Source organism: Phyllobates terribilis, unplaced genomic scaffold (assembly GCF_046119375.1).
Source record: "Phyllobates terribilis strain yellow unplaced genomic scaffold, ASM4611937v1 Scaffold_2__4_contigs__length_985480577, whole genome shotgun sequence".
NCBI lineage: Eukaryota > Metazoa > Chordata > Amphibia > Anura > Dendrobatidae > Phyllobates > Phyllobates terribilis.
Window position 1 is genome coordinate 193,226,222 of NW_027362762.1, and position 23,745 is coordinate 193,249,966.

General features: G+C 41.6%; 1 protein-coding gene across 1 annotated transcript; it reads left to right on the forward strand.

Moving 5' to 3' along the window:
• The first annotated feature begins 1,155 nt into the window (after positions 1-1,155).
• On the forward strand, positions 1,156-16,621 carry NABP2 (nucleic acid binding protein 2). Its single transcript, XM_073670189.1, has 7 exons — positions 1,156-1,308; positions 3,869-3,983; positions 4,804-4,942; positions 11,448-11,519; positions 12,683-12,764; positions 12,843-12,906; positions 15,511-16,621. Exons 2-7 carry the CDS (start codon positions 3,905-3,907, stop codon positions 15,687-15,689), a joined length of 615 nt encoding a protein of 204 aa, XP_073526290.1. The 5' UTR covers positions 1,156-1,308; positions 3,869-3,904; the 3' UTR covers positions 15,690-16,621.
• Positions 16,622-23,745: the final 7,124 nt, after the last annotated feature.

The following is a 23,745-nucleotide window of genomic DNA, read 5'->3' on the forward strand; positions in this document are numbered from 1 at the left end:
AAACTACGGACCCTTCTGATTCATAACAAGGAAAAGAAAACACAGAATATAAACTGATGATGACCTTTAACACTTTCAGAGCAGGAATGAATGTGTCTCATGGATTTATGTCATTCTACATCAACTAAGGAATGTGCTCCTCAGACCTGTGAGGCCATCACAACACTGGACACAGGACAATAAAACCTTCACACTCCTTATGTATTAACTGCTAAAATATTTATAGCCAGAATTGTTTATCTCTTCCATAATAACTCTGCTTTTCATCACCTGTCTTACCTATTGCATTTTTTTTTCTTGTGTGTCTTATTGGGTATAAATATGTGACTCTTCAGATTTTGTGGTATACTATGCTCAATATCTGGAAGAAAAATTAAAACAAAAACAGGGGAAAAAAAGTCTCCAGAAAAAATGCAGACTTTATCACATACATACAACAAAACAAACATAGCCTTCACATATTCGGTATCAGCATGACTGTAATATCCAAGAGAATTATTTCCAGTTATTTGCTATGAAGCTTGAACAGTAAAAATATAAGCGAATAGTAAAAAAGAAGCAAAAAAAATTATTTTTTCAACATTTATACTGCCAAATAACATTATATCAATTACCTAAAAACAGTGGTAAAAAAAAATAAATACAATTTGTTGTTCATCAAATAAAGTTTTATACAGCCGCGTCGGTACAAAAATAGAGCAAACGTTATGGCTGCGGAAAAGGAGAGAGGCAAATTGGAAAAAAACAACTAAAAGGCTGATCATTAAGGGGTTAATCAGCACTATTTGCAAAGTTGCTTTCTCTGTATTTGTTACAGTGCGGTAATAAAATGGCAAAATGATAAAATAGGAAAAACCCTTGAAGTTTTCCTAAGTGCAGAGTAGTTGGCGGCAGATGAGTATACAGCTGCCAGTCCCATAGCACACGCATTAGCTGCGGCCACACTCCGCTCACGTCACGCTGCGACTCCCTCTAGTAGTCCCGGGAAACGGACAACTGCCTGTGATGTAACTGACTGCACCGCTCACCGCAGGTCTGACAGGAGCTCCGCCTCCAATTAATAACCCCACCCCCAAAAATGACGTCATGAAAGGCTTCAGCCTTGCGCAGCCAGAACTTTCCTATTGGTAACTGTTTGCGATGCCAAGCTGTGATTGGCTCGCTGCTCTGGTTTTCGCGATCTGATTGGCTGAAGAAAATCAGTGACTTCCTGCAACTGCAGCAAAAAGAAAGCGGGGTCGGTTGGAGAGGGATGTAATATATCGGGACTGGAGGAAGCTGTCGCGACAGCGGACATATCAGCATAAGGTATGATATGTTATCTGTCTCCGCGTCCTCGTACAGCGCTGCTTGCCCCCAACATGTGGCTCCTCGCTGCAGGGCATGTACACAGCATGCAGTACTTCTCCAGTGCTGGACGATTCAGCCAGCCCTGGCTGCTGTCATGTAGGAAAGTCTGTGAGCTATTGAAGTAAGGGAGAGTAGATTACATCGGGCGATATTGACTTTTCTAGAGATCGATTGCTGTGCAGTATTACATGAATGATCGTCCATGATGTCTGACACCCGACCAATCATATCTGCAGATCGCTGGTGTGGAGACTCCACAAACGTTTATGGCCTTAGTGGCAGCTTGTGAATGGACATTAGTTTTTATGGGTACTTTTAGTGAAAACGCAGCTCCGAGTATCTGCTGTTCTATTCTCAGCGCTGTGTGTGACCCGAGCGGCCGCTGCATGTGAGATCTGCAGCGCCATGTCAGGGCGGAGATCACTCTTCACAATGCGTTTCTGCAACGGAGTTCGCTAGCACATTTTTTCTCTGTGGGCTGGGGCGGCGCCCGCGCAGGGACGTGGTCTGGGGCGGCGCCCGCGCAGGGACGTGGTCTGGGGCGGCGCCCGCGCAGGGACGTGGTCTGGGGCGGCGCCCGCGCAGGGACGTGGTCTGGGGCGGCGCCCGCGCAGGGACGTGGGCTGGGGCGGCGCCCGCGCAGGGACGTGGGCTGGGGCGGCGCCCGCGCAGGGATGTCATCTGTGGCGGCGCCCAAATAAGGCGTACATGCCGTGGATTTTCTAAGCAGAAAATTTTCAGCCTCAATATCTGCATTTGCTGTGATTATCCTGCATATCAAATCTACGTCATTGGATAATTTACGTTACAAAAATTCTCAGTAATGAGCTCGTGATTTTTATTACAATTTTTGCGAGACCCTGGTGCTGTAAAACACAGCAGACTTTCCACCCAAAAAATCCAATCAGCATGTCTAATACAAATGTCCACATATTAGTGCAATGTGAGACCCAAATATTGCCATAGGGGCCCTGAATGATCTGGTATTAGGTGTTTGCTGGCAGCATGCACACATACCCTGCGGTGCACTACAGCCTATACCTAAAGCTGCCCATACACATTAGATGACTGCCCGCCAAACAATGATTCAGCCATCTGTCTCGTATACAGGAGCGCTGCTGTGTTCTCTGCTAGATACCGGTGACTGACACGATGGCCAGCGGCTTATTTCCGGGAGAACAATACGATGGGCAGTCCGGAATCAGACATCTCTCCCGACCATTAGTCTGCTGACTCCCCAATATACATTATGCTGTCGGCCATTGATATTGGTGAGTTTGGCTGACAGTTTAATGTGTATTGGAGGGGGGAGGACCTTAAGACCACTATATAGTGCTCACAAAATCCTATCCCATAACAGCATATCAATGAGTAGTACCCAAATAGGTACCGTACTGTGTCCATATTACAGTGCTGTACAGTGGCCTCTTAATAACATTAATTATCCAAATATTCATACTTAGTATCATGCAGTGGTGAAATAATATTGCAATCTAGTGCTCAAAAAATACCCCATAAATAACTCTAGCAATATTCCTAAAATAAAAAAGTAAAACATATTATTTCCTTTAAAAGCTGGGCATATGGTACCTAGCTGGGTATTCTGATCTTAGCCATTCAACACTTCAATGGGAGTACCAGTATATCCGCCATACTTGGACTACACTGTATCCATAACTGCCAGAAATTTCTATGGGCGTTACTGTGTAGCACAACCCACTTGTCGGATGTCTCTGTCCCAGCCACCTCTGATGCCTCATATAAACAGATATTACCATCTCAGTGCCCCACTAAATATTAGATTATGCCCCGTTACCAATATGATATCATGACCTGCCTTTATTACACTGCCTTTAATAACCATTCCAGAAAGTTATCACCCATCACCTGATAACAAAATATACCAACAATATTGGGTCCTAAATTAAGATATTTATGAAATATTATTTAATATGTAGCTGTATAAATGTAATTGTGGATGGTTTCTAACTTCTTTCCTCACCATTTTATTAAACGGTTTGTACAAAGTTCACAACTTTCACCTATTACAAGGATCATGGTTAATGTCAGATCGCTGCAGCCCTTAACATGGCAGTCTGTACAATTGGAATAGTCGAGCATTTACAATCCAGCTCTATCCAAGGTCTGTGGGACTGATACCGATCCAGTACTCAAGTATCTGTTAATCCCATGGTTTACACTTTGAATGACGCGTCACAGTGTATAAAACGGAGAAGTCAGAACTCATGTCGTTGGGATCCTAAGGCCATGTTCACACAGTCAGTATTTGTAAGCCAAAACCAGGAGTGGGTGATAAATACAGAATTGGTGACGTGTTTCTATTATACATTTCCAGTCATTCTTCCACTCCTGGTTTTGGCTTACAAATACTGATGATATAAAATACTGAACGTGTGAACGTGGCCATACAATCAGACCCCGGAGATCTTTGTACAACGTCGGGCACAGCACTTAATTTCCATAAAGATGTGACAACTATGATGTTTTTACTTGACAGGGATTGGATCGCTGTTGGCTGGGGAGGACGACCACTATGACCACAGAAACCTTTGTGAAGGATGTGAAGCCTGGACTTAAAAACCTGAATGTTCTTTTCATTGTCCTTGAGACCGGTAAGCACTTTTTATACATATTGTATACAAATACAGTGGCTAGCTGTGCTGCCGTAGTGAACGTGATTTGACTAAATAATGGTTACAGTGATATTTTTTATTTTTTGCAGTCTAGGCGTCTTGCGTTTTCTGTGCAATTTACAGGATAGTTTCTGACGTCTTCTGCGGAAACACCGCCTGTGCAACGTATGGCTGCTGCCCTGTGCAACGTATGGCTGCTGCCCTGTGCATAGAGATCTGAGATGCTGTTGGTCCAAGTCATTAAAGCTGTGGCCAGCCCGGATTTGCTGCCTTGTTGCTCTTAAAACCAGCTTAAAAGGTTATCCTCAAATATTGTCGATTTGAAAGCTATCCCCTATCCAAGAGATGGGAGGGATAACTTCCCTGTCACTGGGGGTCTGACCACTGGTGCCCCCCACTGATCCCAAGATCCAGAGCTCTGAAGTGTCCCATCTGAGTGGAGCAGAACTTGATATTGTGCACTGCTGCTCCATTCTTTCTTATGGGAGTACCCAAGACAAGACAAGCATGGTGCTCGGCTATCTCCTGCAGTTCCATTAAAAATGATGGAGTGGCAGTGGGCACAACTGCTGCATTCACACAGGGCTCTTTAGAGCTCTAGTTATCAGGATCGATGAGGGTCCCAGCGGTCAGAACGCCAGGGATCGAGAAGTTATGCGTTAACTTTCAAACTTGAGGATATCCCTTTAATTGGTAAATTAAGGCTGTGTTCACACTGAGCTTTCTCCTCATATGCATTTTGAAGGATGAGTTGGTAGATAAAAATGCATTATATATTTATATCTCCTTCACTTTGCAGGTAGAGTAACTAAAACAAAGGATGGACATGAAGTCAGAACGTGCAAAGTAGCAGACAAGACGGGCAGCATCAACATCTCCGTGTGGGATGATGTGGGGAACTTGATTCAGCCTGGAGACATCATAAGACTTACAAAGGGGTAACTACCTGGACTTCTACCTGCTTATTTATGGTCTTCTGAATGTCAGGGAAAATTCCCACCTTTAGGGCTCATACTCATTTGCGAGAAAAATGGACGAGTTATGGTTATTCTATGAGTTACATGTCATCTGCAAATTTTTTTTCTCAGCTGAAATCGAACTGATAAAAAAAATCGCAGCATGCTGCGTATTGCCGCTTATCTCGGACGAGCCTCCCCAATTCAAGTGAATGGGTGCGAGGAAAAAAAAACAAAAAACAGACGTCATACGGACCATCCGTATGTCATCTGATTTTTACGGATACATTACCATTCTGTAGCATAGAATACTGTAAATGATCCTGTAAATGGTTGCAGAATAATAGTTGCCGAGAAAAAAAACGCATTTCATAGGGATGTCATACAGATGCTAGGGGAGATAAGAATTGCATTGTACGCGCATGACGCTCGTCCTACTTTTCAGGAACAACATCAGACAGTCTTTTTTTTTTTCGCAGATGAGTATGAGCCCTTAAAATAAGAATATGTGGAAAGCTGATGTCTTTTTTGATCATTATCGTGGATGAGCCATTGCCTATTGATAACAAAGCCTACAAAAAGGGGAATTGTTACTGTGAGGCTTAAAGGTGCGTTATTAAAGCTGCCCCAATTGACTCTCATTTCCATAGCGATGTCATGGCCGAGACATAAACATTAGAGAGGTGCCTTACCTATTGAAATGAGCCAATCATGCTGCCTGTGTTCTGGGCAGCATGAATCTAGTGACAGCTTTTCTTAATTTATTTTTATTTTTTTTGTATTATATTTATTTTTGAAAATATTTTTGGCAATGTTTATTATTTTTGCATATCATAATCTTTAATAAAAAACACAATTTAGTAATCTTGTAGTTTTCACACTGGCCATTATAAAGTCATACCTGCTGCCCTTTCAAGAAGAGTTTACAGCAGGCTCCTTATCAGAGGCAGGATTACAATGACAGGTAACACCTCTATACACAGCTGATAACACAGGATCCACCAATCACAATAGGTGATGTCACAGCTGACCCTTTCCTCTGCCTTCACAATGATCTTTGTGCATGCTCATTAGATGTCTCACTACAAATGTTAGGGTAGGTTCACATGAGCGTATAAAAGAAATCATCCAGAGTTTCATCCAGACAAGTGGGATTATTTTTTTTCCTCACTTGTCACCCATGTCTGTGTGCAATCTATTTTTTGTTTTATTTTTTTATGGCACCAGCTATTAATCTCCTACAAGACCATTTACAGTTTCAGATGTTACAGGATTGTAATGTATCCGTAGAGGGGAAAAAAAACAAAACAAAAATTGGATGCTGTACTGTCTCTATATGGCATCGCAATTTGATTTTCTCTTGTGCACCCATAGACTTAAATGGGTGAGTCTCACTGCATGCTATATATATCATAGAATCATAGAATGGTAGAGTTGGCAGGGACCTCCTGGGTCATCTGGTCCAACCCCCTGCTCAAAGCAGGATTCACTAAATCATCTCAGACAGATGTCTGTCCAGCCTCTGTTTGAAGACGTCCATTGAAGGGGAACTCACCACCTCTCGTGGCCGCCTGTTCCACTCATTAATCACCCTAACTGTCAAAAAGTTTTTTCTAATATCTAATCTGTGTCTCCTCCCATTTAGTTTCATCCCATTGCTTCTAGTCTTTCCTTGTGCAAATGAGAATAAAGATGATCCTTCTACAATGTGACAGCCCTTGACATATTTGTAGACAGCTATTAAGTCTCCTCTCAGTCTTCTTTTTTGCAAGCTAAACATTCCCAAATCCTGCAACCGTTCCTCATAGGACATGGTTTGCAGACTAGTCACCATTCTGGTCGCTCTTCTCTGAACTTGCTCCAGTTTGTCTATGTCTTTTTTAAAATGTGGTGCCCAAAACTGTACACAGTATTCCAGATGAGGTCTGACCAAAGAGGAGTAAAGACCAATAATGACTTCACGTGATCTAGACTGTATGCTTCTGTTAATACATCCCAGAATTGTATTTGCCTTTTTTGCTGCTGCATCACACTGTTGACTCATGTTCAGTCTATGATCTATTAGTATACCTAAGTCTTTTTCACATGTACTGTTGCTTAGCTCTATTCCTCCCATTCTGTATATGCTTTTTTCATTTTTATTGCCCAGATGTAGTACTTTGCATTTTTCCCTGTTAAAAACCATTCTGTTGGTTGCTGCTCACTGCTCCAGTTTATTTAGGTCTTTTTGAATCCTCTCTCTCTCTTCTCTAGTATTAGCTATCCCTCCTAGCTTTGTGTCATCAGCAAATTTAATCAGTTTACCCTCAATTCCTTCATCTAAATCATTGATAAAGATGTTGAACAATACAGGTCCCAGGACGGAGCCCTGTGGTACCCCACTTGAGACATTCATCCAGCTGGATGTGAAGCCATTTACAATCACCCTTTGAGTCCGATCACTAAGCCAGTTATGAATCCACCTAACAGTTGCCTGGTCCATTGCATACTTGGTCATTTTTTCAATAAGGATGGTGTGAGATACTTTGTCAAATGCTTTGCTGAAGTCAAGATATACTATATCTACAGCATTTCCCTGATCCACCCAGTCAGTGATTCTGTCATAGAAGGAAATTAAGTTAGTCTGACATGACTTGTTAGTTATAAACCCATGCTGACTCTGGTTAATCACTTCATTCTTATCCAGGTACTTACATACATGTTGTTTAATAATTTGTTCAAAGATCTTTCCTGGTATAGAAGTCAGACTCACCGGCCTATAGTTCCCTGGGTCCACCTTCTTCCCCTTTTTGAAGATAGGAACAACATTTGCTCTTCTCCAGTCTTCTGGGACTTCTCCTGTTCTCCAAGAATTTTCAAAGATTATGGAGAGTGGTTCTAAAATTTCTTCTACGATCTCCTTCAGTACTCTGGGGTGTAATTCATCTGGACCTGGAGACTTGAACTCATTTATGTTAGCTAAATATTCCCTCACAATCTTTCTGTTTACAGATAACTTGGATTCTTCTATTCCTTTAAAAGGACAGTGAAGATCAGTTGATGTTACATTTTCTTTCTGAGAGAAAACAGATGCAAAATAGGAATTAAAAAGTTTGGCCTTCTCAACATCCTCTCTTACCATTTCTCCATTTTCATCCTGTAAAAATCCTATAGCATCTTTGACTTTTCTTTTACTTTTGACATACCCCCAAAATCCTTTTTTATTGCTTTTGACATCTCTTGCAAGCCTTAATTCATTGTCAGCTTTAGCTAACCTGATACATGCCCTGCAGGATCTGCAGACTGCATTATAATCTTCTTTAGATATGCCTCCCTCTTTCCATTTAATAAACATTTCTTTCTTTCTTTTTAGCATGTGTTTAAGTTCTGTGTTCATCCATCCTGGTTTCCTTAAATGCTTCCCATTCTTCCTACTTTTCGGGATTGTTAATGATTGTGCTTTGAGAATCTCATTTTTAAAAATTTCCCATCCTTCCTGGACATTTTTGTCCTTAAGGACATCCAGCCATTGGATCCCTCCTATTCTCTTTCTGAGTCTCTTAAAATCTGCCTTTCTAAAATCTAACCTTGAAGTTTGAGTCTTCACATGTCTTCCTCCTCTAGTTATCCAAAATTCTATAATAGCATGATCGCTGCCTCCTAGGGTCCCAGCCACTTTTACCTCCTCAACCATTTCCTCCTTGTTTATAAGGATTAGATCCAAAGTAGCAGATCCCCTTGTTTTCTCCCCTACCTTTTGGAAGATAAAGTTGTCAGCAAGAGAGGATAAGAATTTGCTTGACCTGTTAGTTTTACTTGAGAGAGATTCCCAACAAATGTCTGGATAGTTGAAATCTCCCATGACCACTACGTCATATTTTTTTGAGAACTTGGTCATTTGATACATAAAGAGTTCATCCATATCTTCAGCTTGCCCAGGTGGCCTGTAGTAAATGCCTACAATGGTGTCCTTTCCGTTGTTCTCTCCTTGTATTCTTACCCAAACAGTTTCCACAGAACTCCCAGTCTCTGAAGCTTCAATCTCTGTGCAGATATACGCTTTTCTAACATACAATGCGACACCTCCTCCTCGTTTATCAAGTCTGTTTCTTGCAAATAAGTTGTATCCTTTTAGCCTTTTATTCCAATCATGTGTATCGTCCCACCAAGTTTCAGTGATTCCAATGACATCATATTTCTTTTCCTGCGTTAGTAGTTCTAATTCTCCTTGTTTGTTGCCCATGCTTTGTGCATTTGTATAAAAACATTTTAGTTTGTGATTGGTTTCTCTTCCTCCCATATTTTTATTATTTAAATTGTTTTGTCTTTGTTCTTCCTTTCCACTTCCAGTAGCAGAGATCTCAATAGTATTTGTCAGCTGTATGGCTTTTTCTGGCCTTTTGCTTCCCTTCCCACATTGTTCTAGTTTAAAGCTCTCCTGATGAGTGCAGCAAGGCAATTTCCAAATACATGTTTTCCAGTCTTCGTAAGGTGCACCCCATCTCTAGCAAGTAGTCCATCGTATAGGTAATTCATTCCGTGATCCAGAAATCCAAATCCTTGTTGACGGCACCATCGACGTAGCCAGTTGTTCACCTGTAGAATCTTATTCCACCTCATTGTTCCATGGCCATCCACTGGGAGGATGGATGAGAAGACCACCTGCGCTCCCAATTCTTTCACTTTCTTGCCCAAGTCTTCAAAGTCACTGCAGATGGTTTCCAGGTCCTTTCTTGCGGTGTCATTTGTCCCCACATGTATTAGCAGGAATGGGTAGTGATCTGTAGGTCTGAAGAGTCTTGATATCCTGTCAGACACATCTTTAATTTTTGCTCCTGGAAGACAGCACATTTCTCTTGAGGTTATGTCTGGTCTGCAGATAGCGGCCTCTGTTCCTCTTAACAGGGAATCCCCCATGACCACCACTCTCCGTTTTTTCTTCACAACATTCTTCTTTCTCCATCCAGGAGGATTCTGAGGGCTTACAAGGTTATTCATTGCTGGCAAAGTCTTATTTTGCTGTATTTCTTCATGGTTCTCCTGCGTGAGCGCCTGGTACTGGTTCCTGAGCAGTATGGGTGCTGACTGCCTCTCAATCCTCCTGCTTCTCTGGGTCACATGCTTCCATTCCTCTGTTTCCTCAGGTGCAGTTCGAATTTCTTCTCTTTCTGAATCATGAAGAGATAATTCTGCTCTGTCTAAGAACTCTCCACCTTCCTTAATGATTTTCAAGGTAGTTAACCTCTCTTCTAGATTTCGCAACTTTTCCTCCAAGAGGGACACAAGCTTGCATTTCTGGCATGTGAAGTTTGGCTTTTCCACTGGCAAGTCTGTGAACATGTAGCAGGATATGCAGCTCACCAAATGGCTCATGGACTCTTCCATGTTCTTACTGTTAATGTTCTGAAAACAGTGAAAAAAGCTTCAAAAAAAAAAAAGCTTCAAAATGCGCGCGCCTACCGGCGCGCGGTTTACCGATGTCCTCTTTTCAGCTCCAACAGCCAAAATCCAGTGTTCTTTGAGCTCACGGAGACTCTTCACTTACCCCAAAATGCAGTGGGAATATGCAAATTATCTCCTCAGGACTCCTCCCCTGGTTTATATATATAATATTCCCCCTTTTGGCTATTTGATAAATATACAGTAAGTATCCAGTATTGTGATGTGGATTCTGTTCTAAAATAGCTTTTCCTTTCTTAACCAAATTATGAGAGAGTTAATTTTCATTCAAGGAAGTGGTTGTGGTAACCTGACCGCATTCCCTCATATGTCCCTGTATATCGAATTTAGGAACAGACCAATAGGATAAGTGGATGCTTCTAAAGAGCTATTGAAGTCTTTTATTAGTTTTAATTGCTGGTTTTTATTCTTTTAGTTAGAGACGGCTTTTAAAAGCGTGTATTTTTTTTTTAGCACTTTTCTGTCTGTAATACAAAATTAATGCTGATCTATGCATCCATATAAACATTAAAAAAAGCAACATGCGCTGTTAATTTTGCAGATGGAAAATGTGAATTTAAGTCTATGCAGAGTGACTAAAGGGAATCTGTTACCTCAAAAACCGCTATTAGGCCACAGCCCCATTATCAGTATTTGGTCAGTATTTTTTCTCAGGAGTGGGAGACAAAACCAGGAGTGGGTGATAAATACAGAATTGGTGACTTGTTTCTATTATACCTTTTCTCTGATTGTTCCTCACCTGGTTTTGGTTCCCACTGCTGAGAAAAAATACTGACCGAATAATGACCAAATACTGATAGTGGGGCCGTGGTCTTAACCTGCAGATATGGGGTTACTCTGCAGGATAATGGTGTTGGGAACCTGCCCAGCGCTGGCAGGAGGAAATTAACTTTATTCCCCCAGCAGCGTTCAGGTTCCAGCCACGAGGGCGGCGCCAGCGCGGGTTTGGTCACCGCTCTCATTATAAAGAGTAGCAGCCGTGACTGCTCCGCCGGCACTGACTGACAGCAGGTCTGTCACTTAATGGTCTTTCATTTTATCCTTTCAGGTATGCTTCTGTCTTCAAAGGCTGCCTCACTCTATACACCGGACGGGGAGGTGAACTGCAGAAGATTGGAGAGTAAGGAATAGCTTTATTATTATTATTATTATTATTATTTATTTTATATAGAACCACTGATTCCATGGTGCTGTACATGAGAAGGGGTTACATACAGGATACAAATAAAATGCAATGAACAAACCAACAATGATAACCTGGTACAGAGGGAAGAGGACCCTGCCCTTGCGGGCTTACATTCTACAGGATGGTGGGGGTGAGGTGGCAGGAGGTCCTTGCAGGCTGTAAGATTTCTTGAACAGATGGGTTTTCAGGTTCCGTCTAAGACTTCTGAATGTGGTGCATAATCGGACATGTTGGGGCACAGAATTCCAGAGTACAGGGGATACTCGGGTGAAGTTTTAGAGATTATTAGGTGAGGAACATATGAGTGTGGAGGAGAGATGGAGGTCTTGGGAGGATCAGAGGTTGCGTGTCGGAAACTATGTCTTCGAACTATGGAGATTAATTCGGAAATATACATGGAGGAAACAGATTATGGACGGCTTTGTAGGTCAATGTTAATAATTTGACTTGGATACGTTGGGGAATTTTGAGCTAATGAGAGGATTTGCAGAGGGCGGAAGCAGAGTCTCAAACTTGGGGACTGGCCTTCTTAGGGCGGGAGCAACGCAGGGCACGACAGGGAAGTCTAGGATTTACATTTTACCTCTTATCCCCCATTGTATATGTATTTGCATCTGGTCCACTGCTTCCTAGAAAAAAAAACTAGTTGTGAGATCAAACCAATTTTTTATCTTGAGCACATGCACTTTATTATTGTGGTTGTCATTTGGCTCCTATATATATCTCAGGTATTTTTTTTTAATGGAACATTATTAAAAGTTATTTTTTTATTTTATACATATAATACTCTCCCTGCTGGATGTTCTATATTGAAAGAGAGCCTTCTGTTCTGGTTGGCTTCACTTGCCATAGCTGTTGCTAAAACTTCTCTGTGCACAGTATACACAGAAAATATCTGCACTGTGCATAGGCATGTGAACTTTGCAGCAAATAAACACTGACTTTATCACAACTGCAACAAGGATCTTCGTACAGTAAGTGACAGATCGATGCAATCAGGGTCTCTGCCCCTACATTACGCTGCTCTCAGATGGGATAGCAAAAAACCTGCTGACAGATTCCCTTTTAAACAGATGAATGTGTTTTTATATTCCCAGATTTTGCATGGTTTATTCAGAACTGCCTAACTTTAGTGAACCAAACCCTGACTATGTCGCACAGCAATCCCAAAGCAAACAGGTAAGTGGGTTTTATTTTCCGCAGTGACGCATTCTGTACCATCTAAGCGTATTTGATGTCTTATTTTTCTGATTTCAGGCTGCGGTAGAGAGCACGTCTGGAGCATCTAATCACAACTCCTCCAACAATGCTGCTCCGCCAGGTGAAAAATCCCATTCAGAATAATGTATTTCATAAATGCGTTGTCTAAATGACTGTATTATATGTATATATGAGCCTGGCAAGGTCCCATATATAGCACGTTCTAGTGTTATACAGATTGGCTATATATTATTGCGACTAATGATTTTCTATGGTGACGCATTGTCACCTATCGAGACTGCAACGCAGCGTCGCAAATGCTTTCACATGGGTTGGATTTCTTGTCATTGGTCACAAGTTGCACGCAACTCACTTGCCATAGACTGTATGATTATTGCAGATGACTTGTCTGTGATTTGGCTGTCCTCTTACCTCAATATCACAGCTCTAAAATAGTCGCACAACAGTTTTTGGTCCCCTGGGAGCCTCCGTCTTGGGTGGGACCTTTTTTTAATCTTGGGGAAGATACAGCCATAAAGATAGACAATCTGGACATATCCACAGTGAGACATGACTGTCATGTCGGCATTTCAAGCCTGTGTGATTATGCTTGGATAAATGATATTATTGCTGTACCTTCCGCATGTTGCATCTCTTAAAGAATATCACTGTTTTAGATTAAAGACTTTCTCAGAATTGTTATCTTATATTTTTTAATGTCTCTTTATGTAATTTGTCCTGTAACAATCCTTTTGAAATAAATAAACTCTACCTCTTGACATATTCTCTTTAGGATGCCTTCACACAAAATGTGTCTCTCCCCCCCCCCCCCCCCCCCCAAAAAAAAAAAATATGTATTAACTTGGTTTTGGCAAAACACATTGCAATACACAGTAAAGACAGTGCAACGTTTTTTTTTCTTGTGTTGTTGTTTTTTTTCTTCACTTGACTTTTTGGATACATGTCAAAAAATGTTAAAATGTTTTAACCTCTTCACGACCACATAACGTGAAATTACAACATATGTTCACAGCTTGTGTATGGAGCGCACCATACCCACCAGATGCCAGCAGTGTTATAAAGCCATCATCTGCTTGCAACAGTCGTAGCCAGAGCTTGCTCTGATTGCTGCTGTTTAAAGGGAATCTGTCAGTAGGATAAACCCTCCTAAGCCATCTATATGGACTCGCAGATCATAGGAAGCTGAATAAAGTGATACCTTGATATCTGCGATCTGATGTTGTGCTTTTTTTTGTTTGTTTTTTAAGAGAAATTAACGTTTTTCTTATGTAAATGAGCTGTACAGGACTATGGGGTAGACACTGATCTGCATGAGATCTATCTACAAAGATTATTTTTAATAAAGGAGTTTCCAGTGTGATGGCCGCTCTCTGCTCTCCTGATCTCACTGCAGAGCTGTGTGTGATTATACCGGACACATCTGCCGGCTCCTCTCAGCTTCTATCTCACAGGCAGACAGGGTGGCAATACTGCAGAGCTGTGAGAGCTGCAGCAAATGTTTGTAAGGAGAAAAAGTTCAGTTCTCCTATCCTGTTCTGTGTTACACATGTCTCATTTACAATAATCTCTGGAGGCAGATTCTCATCAGTGTCCTCCCCATAGCCTGGAACAGCTAGTCTAAGTATCATTTTATTCAGTTTCTTACGACCTCCATGCCCATGCCCATGTAGACTGCTTGGAAGGGTTGATCCTACTGACAGATTACCTTTAACCATTTTAATGCCACTGTCATTCAAATTGCGTCATAGCCGGTGTATGCATGTACCAGCTTCCATTGGTCCCCTTCCCGTGACGCGTTCACAGGGAACCAGTGAATTGTCATTGCAGCCAGGAGCCTGCCATCTTGGTCTTCATGTGACATTCAGCTGAGATTTCACCTTACACTGCAATACTATGGCATATGCTGTATATAGTATAAGTGATGAAACGATCACAGGTTCAACTCCTCATTTTGCCACACTTGGAATTTTTCTTCTCGTTTTTCGTTAAGTTACATGGTAAAGTGAATGGCGTCCTCAAAACTACGATTCTTCCTCCAAAAATAAGCCCTCTATGTTGATGGCCAAATAAAAAAATATATATATATTATGGCTCTTGGGAGAAGGAGAGGAAAACAACTAAAGTGCAAACAATGGAAAAATTCCTAGCTGGTCTTGAAGGGGTTAAAGAAGCATGCTCTAGAGTCCAGTTGTTTTTTTGTTTTTTTAAGACCACCAATGTATGCTTATGATTAATTAAAAAAAAAAAAAAAATGGTGCTACCATCTTTTGCATTTTTGGTGACGATTTTTGTGGACACTTTATTTCATAATCAGCACCTGACATATGTCTCATGTTGGGACTATATTTTAAAAAATTAAAAATGAGGTTTGTTTTATTTTTTATTTTATTTTTTTCCATAAACATGCAAGAATTTTTGACTATAGAAATGCCGCAAAAAAAAAAGTGTTTGTAAATGATTTTTGAAGAAACACTTGAACGATGTATCACCAGACATGAGTCTTACTGGTCCAGCGGTCCCATCATTCTCAAGACTAGGACTGTACATGCGAGACTCATTTTTATTTTTCTATTGAAAGAATAGAATTGGCAGGAATTGTATAGTGAGTGTTTATGAATTTTACTGTTATTTGCAATGACATCACAAACACTTTGTGTTAGAACACTATTTTCTGAATGAGTCCCATTGTGTATCTTATTTCTAGCTTCAGAGCTGCCCAACGGTAATGGAAACAACAACCAAGGTAGTGCTGTGCACCAGCCGCCCGCAACGTCTCACCCGGCAAGTGGACGAATTACACGCAGCCAGCCCAACCACTCGGTCCCTGGAGCCTCAAACTCGATCAGTAATGGCAAAGAGACACGGCGGACAGGGAAAAGATAGTGGAACAAAAAGCGGTGACCGGAGACTGTCCTATGCTCGCCTCTGTCTGCTGCCTGGTGTACATTGGGAGGGAAGCCAGGCCTTAATGGTCCTCCTCTCTCAGCATTAGAGATCATCATCTGGATGATGTTTTAATGAAGCCTCTTAGTGCATTATAAAACATGTATGTAAGGACATGTTCTTACAATGTGAAAGATCACAGTATCTTTTAGTATTTTTTTTGTAGTATTCAAACCTGAAGAAACCCGAGGAAGTGGGGCGCTAGATGTACGTCCTAGCCCTGTGTGATCTAACCATACATTACACCGCAGTGTTAGCAGCAGTTGAGGTATCTGAATGGAACTATGGCCTCATTCAGACGTCCGGTTTCCCCCGATAAAATGCGTACCTATTAGTTTATAATGCTGTTCACCTTATTTCTGCAACAACAACAAAAATCAGTAGAACATGTCGTTTTTAATCCATGTTACAGATCAACATTATCCATATAAGAAAATTGCCGATGAAAATCGGTTCAAAAACCCTATTGAAAATCAGACTGTTTTTTTTTTTGCATAATGGACGTCTGAATGAGGACTAATTCATACTCTTACATTTCTGCAGTGACACAACTGGATGTATTTATCAGAAGACATTTCTAGATTTCCTTTATTCCAGCATCTGATAGTCTGTTTTATGGTAGCCTTTTTTTTTTATTGTGCAAATAGCTGCATTTCTTCCTAAAAGGATATAGTTTTAACTACCGTATTTCTATATGACCTTTTAATAATAATTTTTCAGCTCTAATCTGACAGCGGTTGATGAACATAGTGGATGCTGGATTAAAGGTACTTTAATGTAAGGACAGTATACATAAGAGATGGAGTCTAAAAAATGTGTATGTGTAACAGTTGCATGGTCAGGTTATTCAATAAAAAAGATTTTTTATCGTTCTCCTTTTTTAAATGTGATTCACAGTTACCTATTTGCAGCATAATCCTACAGTATATATTATACTTTATTGGAAATTGCAACAAATGAAACATAGACTCTTTTCAGACTGTTTTATTTAATTTATCTGCCATCCGATGTCTTATTCCAGAGAAATCCAAGTTTTTCTTATATGTAAATAAGCTTTTGAGAATCTGCCTCCAGGGGGTATTTTAAATAACAGTAGAACTGAACTTTGTCTTCTTACAAACACATTTGCTGCAGCTCTCACAGCTCTGCTGTATTACAACCCTATCTGCCTGTATGATGGAAGCTGAGAGGAGCCTGCAGATGTGTCAGGTACCGTATTTTTCGGACTATAAGACGCACTTTTTTCCTCCAAAATTTTGGAGGAAAATGGGGGGTGCGTCTTATAGTCCGAATGTTGCTGGGAGGGGTGTATATATGTGTGTATATGTGTGTATATATATGTATATATATATATATATATATATATATATATATATATATATATATATATATATATATATATATATATATATATATATATATATATATATATATATATATATATATATATATATATATATATATATATATATATATATATATATATATATATATATATATATAATATAATCACACACACTGTGCTGGGGGGAGTGGGGCACAGGAGGCAGCAGCCATCTGCTGCAGCCTACACTGTCCCCGCTGCTAAAGAAAATGAATATTCATGCTCCTTAATAGCGGCACACCGTGTATCAGCAGCGCGGCCCCTGCTGCTTCCGGGCGATCACGTGTGCCCGCTATTAAAGGGCATGAATATTCACCCCCTCTCCACGCTCATGGCCAGTCCTTGCTTTGCGATCCAACATTGGACCAATTATCACGGACTTGTGAAACAGCCCTAAGAGCGTATTGCAATGCCAGGCACAGCTACCCATAGGACAAAACGCTCTTTATGTATATATGCCATGAAGCGGCCCTGCAGACCAATTACATTGCTCATCAACAATCAGTTATGGCATTTTGACTTTTGCAGCAGCATCAATGGTTACGTGCTTCATCTTTTCAGATAATTTTTCTCATGTCAGAGCATTTCGCAGGCCTGGATACTGATGCACAGATTTTGGGGATAACACTCAAGAGCTGAATTAAAGAGCAAAAATAAAAGAATGATGTTTGTGGGACCTATTGGGGCAGATTTCTAAAAGCTTTATAAAATAACTTTTTGTTGCCTATAGCAACCAATCATAGCACAGCTTACAATGTACAGGCGCAGTTTAAGAAAACACAGACTAAGCGCTGGTTGCTCTGGGCAACAACAACACTTTCTTTTAGATGGTTTTGACACATGAGACCCAGAACATCTGATTTTTTCAAAAGACGTCTCCTGCCCTTCAGGCCATTTCCTCAGCAGTAGATATTTACTACAAATTACTCTTATTTTTTTTTTTATATAACTTCAACTCTGTTAACTCCATAGTGGGTCTCACAATTCTGAACAATATAGTTTAATTGATAAGACAACTAATGTGAATATTTTTTCATTAATTGACAAGTGTAAATTTAAAGAAGACCCATTAGGTGTCATTTACACATCTGTGTTGCATGTACGTGTTCTGTCCGTTTTTTTTTTCCAAGGACAGAAAACGTACCCATTATCATCTATATACATGTCCGTGTTTTTCCATGGATCGTGTGTCCATGCAAAACTCATGGAGACATGTCAGATGAAAAGGGCCCCTGATGTGCCTAAACAGTGGAAACCCCCCACAAGTGACACCATTTTGGAAACTAGACCCCTTAGGGAACTTATCTAGATGTGTGGTGAGCACCCTGAACCCCCAAGTGCTTCACAGAAGTTTATAACATTGAATCGTAAAAATAACTTTCACATTTTTTCAACAAAAATGTTTTTCAGCCCCCAATTTTGCATTTTCACAAGGGTAACAGGTTGCATTTGGGGAGTCCCTGATGTGCCTAAATAGTGGAAACCACCCCACCCTTCCCCCGTGACTCTATTTTGGAAGCTACACCCCTCCAGGATTTTATGAAGGGGTATAGTGAACATTTTGAACCCAGAGGTACAACACAGAATTTGATAACATTAGGTCATCATATTGAATAAGTTGTCATTAGTCTTGAGTGAAAGTGCTCGCTATTTGAGTTTGCATCAGGTACTAGGGTATGCACCATGTATCGCGGGTGCTCAAGTGACATGCTCGAGTCCCCGACCGCATTTTTTTTTATTAGACACCCCAAAAAATCATGCATGGATCGCTCGTGCATGGCAGGCAATCCCTGCAAGGTTTTTTTGGCTGTATAACAGCTGCAAAACATTTGGGGAGGAGACTCGAGCATGTCACTCGAGCACCCGCCATACTTGGTGCATACCCAAGCACCCGATGCAAACTCAAGTAGCGAGTTCTTGCGCTTACTAGTCGCCATATCGTCGTCATTTTTTTTTTTTCTTTACTTCTGAAAAAATCCCAACCCTAACCCTAAAGTTTATTTTTTACGCCGTTCCTCATGTGGTATATCTTGCTATTCTATATTTTATATTCTTTTGAAAAATAAATTCTGGATGAAAAAACCTACTGGATCTTATCTGGAAGCGCTGCAATACTTTAACCAGAACACACCTATTTGAATAAGTGATTAGACAACGTTATTCTTCGGGTTGGTGCAATTACAGCGATGCCAGATTCATATCGGGTTTTTATGATTGACAGCTGTCACACACTAAAAGACGCATTTTTTTGCAAAGACTAGTTTTTGCATCGCCATATTTTGAGGGCTACAATTTTTTTCCATATTTCGGCCGACAGAGTCATGTGACTGCTTGTTTTTTGTGGGACAAGTTGACGTTTTTATCGGTCTCATTTTCGGGCAAATGACATTTTTTGATCGTTTTCTAATCCGATTTTTGGGAGCCAGAATAAGCAAAAGCCAACAATTCAGGAATTGTTTTTTTTTTTAATGCCGTTCTGCGTGTGGTAAAATTGATAAGGTAGCTTTATTCTTCGGGTCCGTACGTTTACAGCAGTACCGCATTTTTTTAAATATTTTGGCACTTTTACACAATAAAAACAATTTTATAGAAAAAAATAATTGTTTTTGCATCGCTTTATTCTGAGAGCTATAACTTTTTTATTTTTCTGTTGTTGGAGCTGTATTGCGGCTTGTTTTTTGCGGGACAAGATGACGTTTTCAGCGGTACCATTTTTATTTACATTCCTCTTTTTGATCGCGTTTTATTCCATTTTTTGTTTGGCGGTATGATGTTTTTTTTTTGTTTTTTTTTTACCGTGTTCACTAAAGGGGTTAACTAGTGGGACAATTTTATATGTCAGGTCGTTCCGGACGTGGCGATACCAAATATGTGTACTTTTATTGGTTTATTTTTTTATTTTCCATAAGATTATTTATTTATGGGTAGAAATATATATATATATATATATATATATATATATATATATATATATATATATATATATATATATATATATATATAATTTTTATTATTATATATTTATTTTTTTTTACATTTTTTAAAAAAAAAAATTTTTTTTTTCACTTTCTGACATTCTTATTATTTGTTCACATTGTCCCACTATGGGACTTTCACTTTTTGCAGCCTGATCGCCTGCATGGCATAGAGAGCAGCAGCTCCCTATGCCATGCAGCCTGTCAGCGCTGCACAGGGATTAGTTACTTTGGTCGCGCACTGCGCATGACCAAAGCAACTTCCTGCCTCCTGGTGACCCGGATGTTGTCATGATGACGTCGGGTCACCATGGCAACATCCGGGACCGGATTCAGACGCCGCTGGACGCCGGCAGAGAAGGTAAGTATAGCGCTTACCTCCTCTTGCCACCGGAATGCTGCGATCGATTTTGATCGCAGCATTTCGGGGGTTAATGTGCCGGGAGCGGTGCTTGACCGCTCCCTGCACATAGCACAGGGTGTCAGCTGTGACAATCAGCTGACACCCGGCGGCGATCTCGCCCGCACCGCTTATGTGCGGGCTAAATCGCCAGGGCGTATTAATACGTATCAGGCCCATAAGGCCCAGGGCACAGATACGTACTAATATGCCCTGGGTCAGAAAAGGGTTAAACTATCACTAAACGGGAATGACATGACACGTCACTTAACTTTATTCAATAACTATATATTATCTGTGACCTTGCGGTCACCTGCTGACTGTTACTCTGCTTTCTTATCACTCGTATAACTGCACCTGTTTTGTCTCATAAATGTTGTCATGGTGGCAAGTAAAAATTAGAGCTGAACTTTTCTAAAAGTATTAGAAAATTATTCACAGAATTCACTATTTTACACTGCTCATTCTTCAACATTGAAATTGGAACACCAAGAAGGAAAAGTTGTGGAATTATGAAAATTATGGAATGGCTAGACAGGTTAATGATATGCAAGTGATGAAAACAAAATTCTCAAAACATCTCAATTTATTCAGTATCTGGCATGAGTTCCATGTGCAGAAATACATGATCTTACACTCCTTAGCATGTTATCAGTGAGGCTTTTAATGGTTGTCTGAGGAATGTTCTGCTGCGCTGAATGCATTTGGACATGCAAATCATCAAGATCTGCTGCTGGCAGTTCCCTTTGCAATAGCCAATCAATTACATACCAGATGTGGTTAATTGGAGAGAATTCCGGACATGCTACAGGCCATAGTACCATGTTTAGGCCATGCAGGCTGCTCACAATAATACAAGCAACAGGCGGCCTAGCATTGTCATGTCGAATAATGACTCCTCGTACACTTTAGAGAATTGGCCATACCACTGGTTCCATGCCCAAATCAATGTACCGCCGTGCTGTTATTGTAGTTGTTACGCTCGTGCCCGGACTGACTGGCGTGATTAGTGATCCCACTGGACCATGAACCGAGGAGTGCCTGGAGGGGCGTAACTAAGTATCAACCCTGTCCGACCAAGGTCGCACGGCAGCTCAGTCGACTCCGTGAACCATGGAGGAACCGAGCAGAGGGACCAGGTGCTACTCCAGGTCAGACCCCGGTCACAGCTGTTGACCCACACCAGGGAATGCAGGAACAGGCAGGTTAGACTGGCATATAGACAGGTGGGTACTGGCAAGCACGGCTGGTATGCAGACAGGTGGATATTGACAGGCACAGAACGTATGCAGACAGGTGGGCACTGGCAGGCGTGCAGACAGGTGGGCACAGGCAGGCACGGTTGACATGCAGAGAGGCGGGTACTGGCAGGTAGGAACATAGACAGGATAGGGACCAGTACAGACTGGAATACAGGAACGGAGCCGCAGGTGCGGTAGACAAGCAGAGCGGAGCAAAACCCGCAGGTGCGGTAGACAAGCAGAGCAAAGCAAAACCTGCAAGTGCGGTAGACAAGCAGAGCAAAGCAAAACCTGCAAGTGCGGTAGACAAGCGGAGCAAAGCAAAACCCGCAAGTGCGGTAGACAAGCGGAGCAAAGCAAAACCCGCATATTCGGTGAACAAGCAGAGCAGAGCAAAGCCTGCAAATGCGGTGAACAAGCAGAGCAGAGCAAAACCGCAGATGCGGTGAACAAGCAGAGCAGAGCAAAACCGCAGATGCGGTGGACAAGCAAAGCAGAGCAAAACCCGCAGATGCGGAGAACAATCAAAGCAGAGCAAAACCGCAGGTGCGGTAAACAAGCAGAGCAGAGCAAAACCCACAGATGCGGTGAACAAGCAGAGCAAAGCAAAACTGCAGATGCGGTGAATGAGCAAAGCAGAGCAAAACCGCAGGTTTGGTGAACAAGCAGAGCAAAGCAAAACCCCAGATGCGGTGAACAAGCAAAGCAGAGCAAAACCCGCAGATGCAGTGAACAAGCAAAGCAGAGCAAAACCGCAGGTGCGGTAGACAGGACAGGGCTCTGTTTACATGGAACAGACTGGAAAACACAAGAAGATAGCTGGAACACAAGAGTTAGATACGGAGGCAGGGAAACAGAACGAACAGAACCAGATACACACAAGGTACTTGCAATGAAGTAGTGAGTGGACACAAAACTCACAAACAGAAGTACAGAGACAACGAGTTGGAGTTAGGTGCAGGTTCAGATACTGCAGTAAAAGGGGAAGGTGCAGACATAGAGACAAACAGGTAACGAACTAGGACACTGTTCCGACAGGATCTGAACCAGGAACAAGATACAGGAACGAGCCTGGGAACTCAGCCCCTAGGGTGGCGAAAACTGACTAAAAGTCACAGGTACAGGTAACAGGCCTGGATATACAGCCCCCAGGGTGGCAGAAACAGACTAGATACAGGACAGGACCTGGCAACTCAGTTGCAAGGAACACACAGATGGAAAGTGTTGCTCAGGCACCTCCTACTGGGTGGAGGGGGTTTAAGTATCCAGTGACTCACAGCAATAGGCCCGGGACGGATCAGGACTGCGCACACTGTAGCTTTAAGAATCAGGAAGCAACAGCGCCCCCGCCCTAAGCCAGCAGACAAGAGACATACAAACAGCAGATACTGGAGCAAAGTGTGCAGCCTGGCCTGAAAGGTAAGATTGCGGTCTTGCATGGTGGGAAATGGTAAGCCATGCAAGCACGCCACCAGGGATGTTACAGTAGTTATTGAGACTCTGCCTCCAGACCTTATTTTAAGTGAAAGGAGGCATTACCAGTGTGAGACAAGTAACTAAAACAGAACAGTAGAACTGAACTTTGTCGCATAACAAACATATTTGCTGTAGCTCTGCTGTATTACAACACTGGCTGCCTCTGAGATGGAAGCTGCAGCTGAGAGGAACCTGCAGATGTGTCAGTAAGGCCACAGCCCCACTCTCAGTATTTGGTCAGTATTTTTTCTCAGGAGTGGGAGCCAAATCCAGGTGAGGAACAATCAGAGAAAAGGTATAATAGAAACAAGTCACAAATTCTGCGTTTATCACCCACTCCTGGTTTTTGCTCCCACTCCTGAGAAAAGATACTGACCAACTACTGATAGTGGGGCCGTGGCCTTATAGTCACACACAGCTCTGCAGTGAGATCAGGAGAGCAGAAAGCCGCGATTACATATCACAATGATAACTCCCTCTTTTATTTAAAGTAACCCCTGGAGGCAGATTTTCGTGCAGA

Coding starts and splice junctions, on each gene's coding strand:
- NABP2 (XM_073670189.1), top strand. CDS start 3,905: ATGACCACAGAAACCTTTGTGAAGGATGTGAAGCCTGGACTTAAAAAC. Junction 11,520..12,682: donor GAACTGCAGAAGATTGGAGA/GTAAGGAATAGC, acceptor TTATATTCCCAG/ATTTTGCATGGTTTATTCAG. Junction 12,765..12,842: donor AGCAATCCCAAAGCAAACAG/GTAAGTGGGTTT, acceptor TTCTGATTTCAG/GCTGCGGTAGAGAGCACGTC.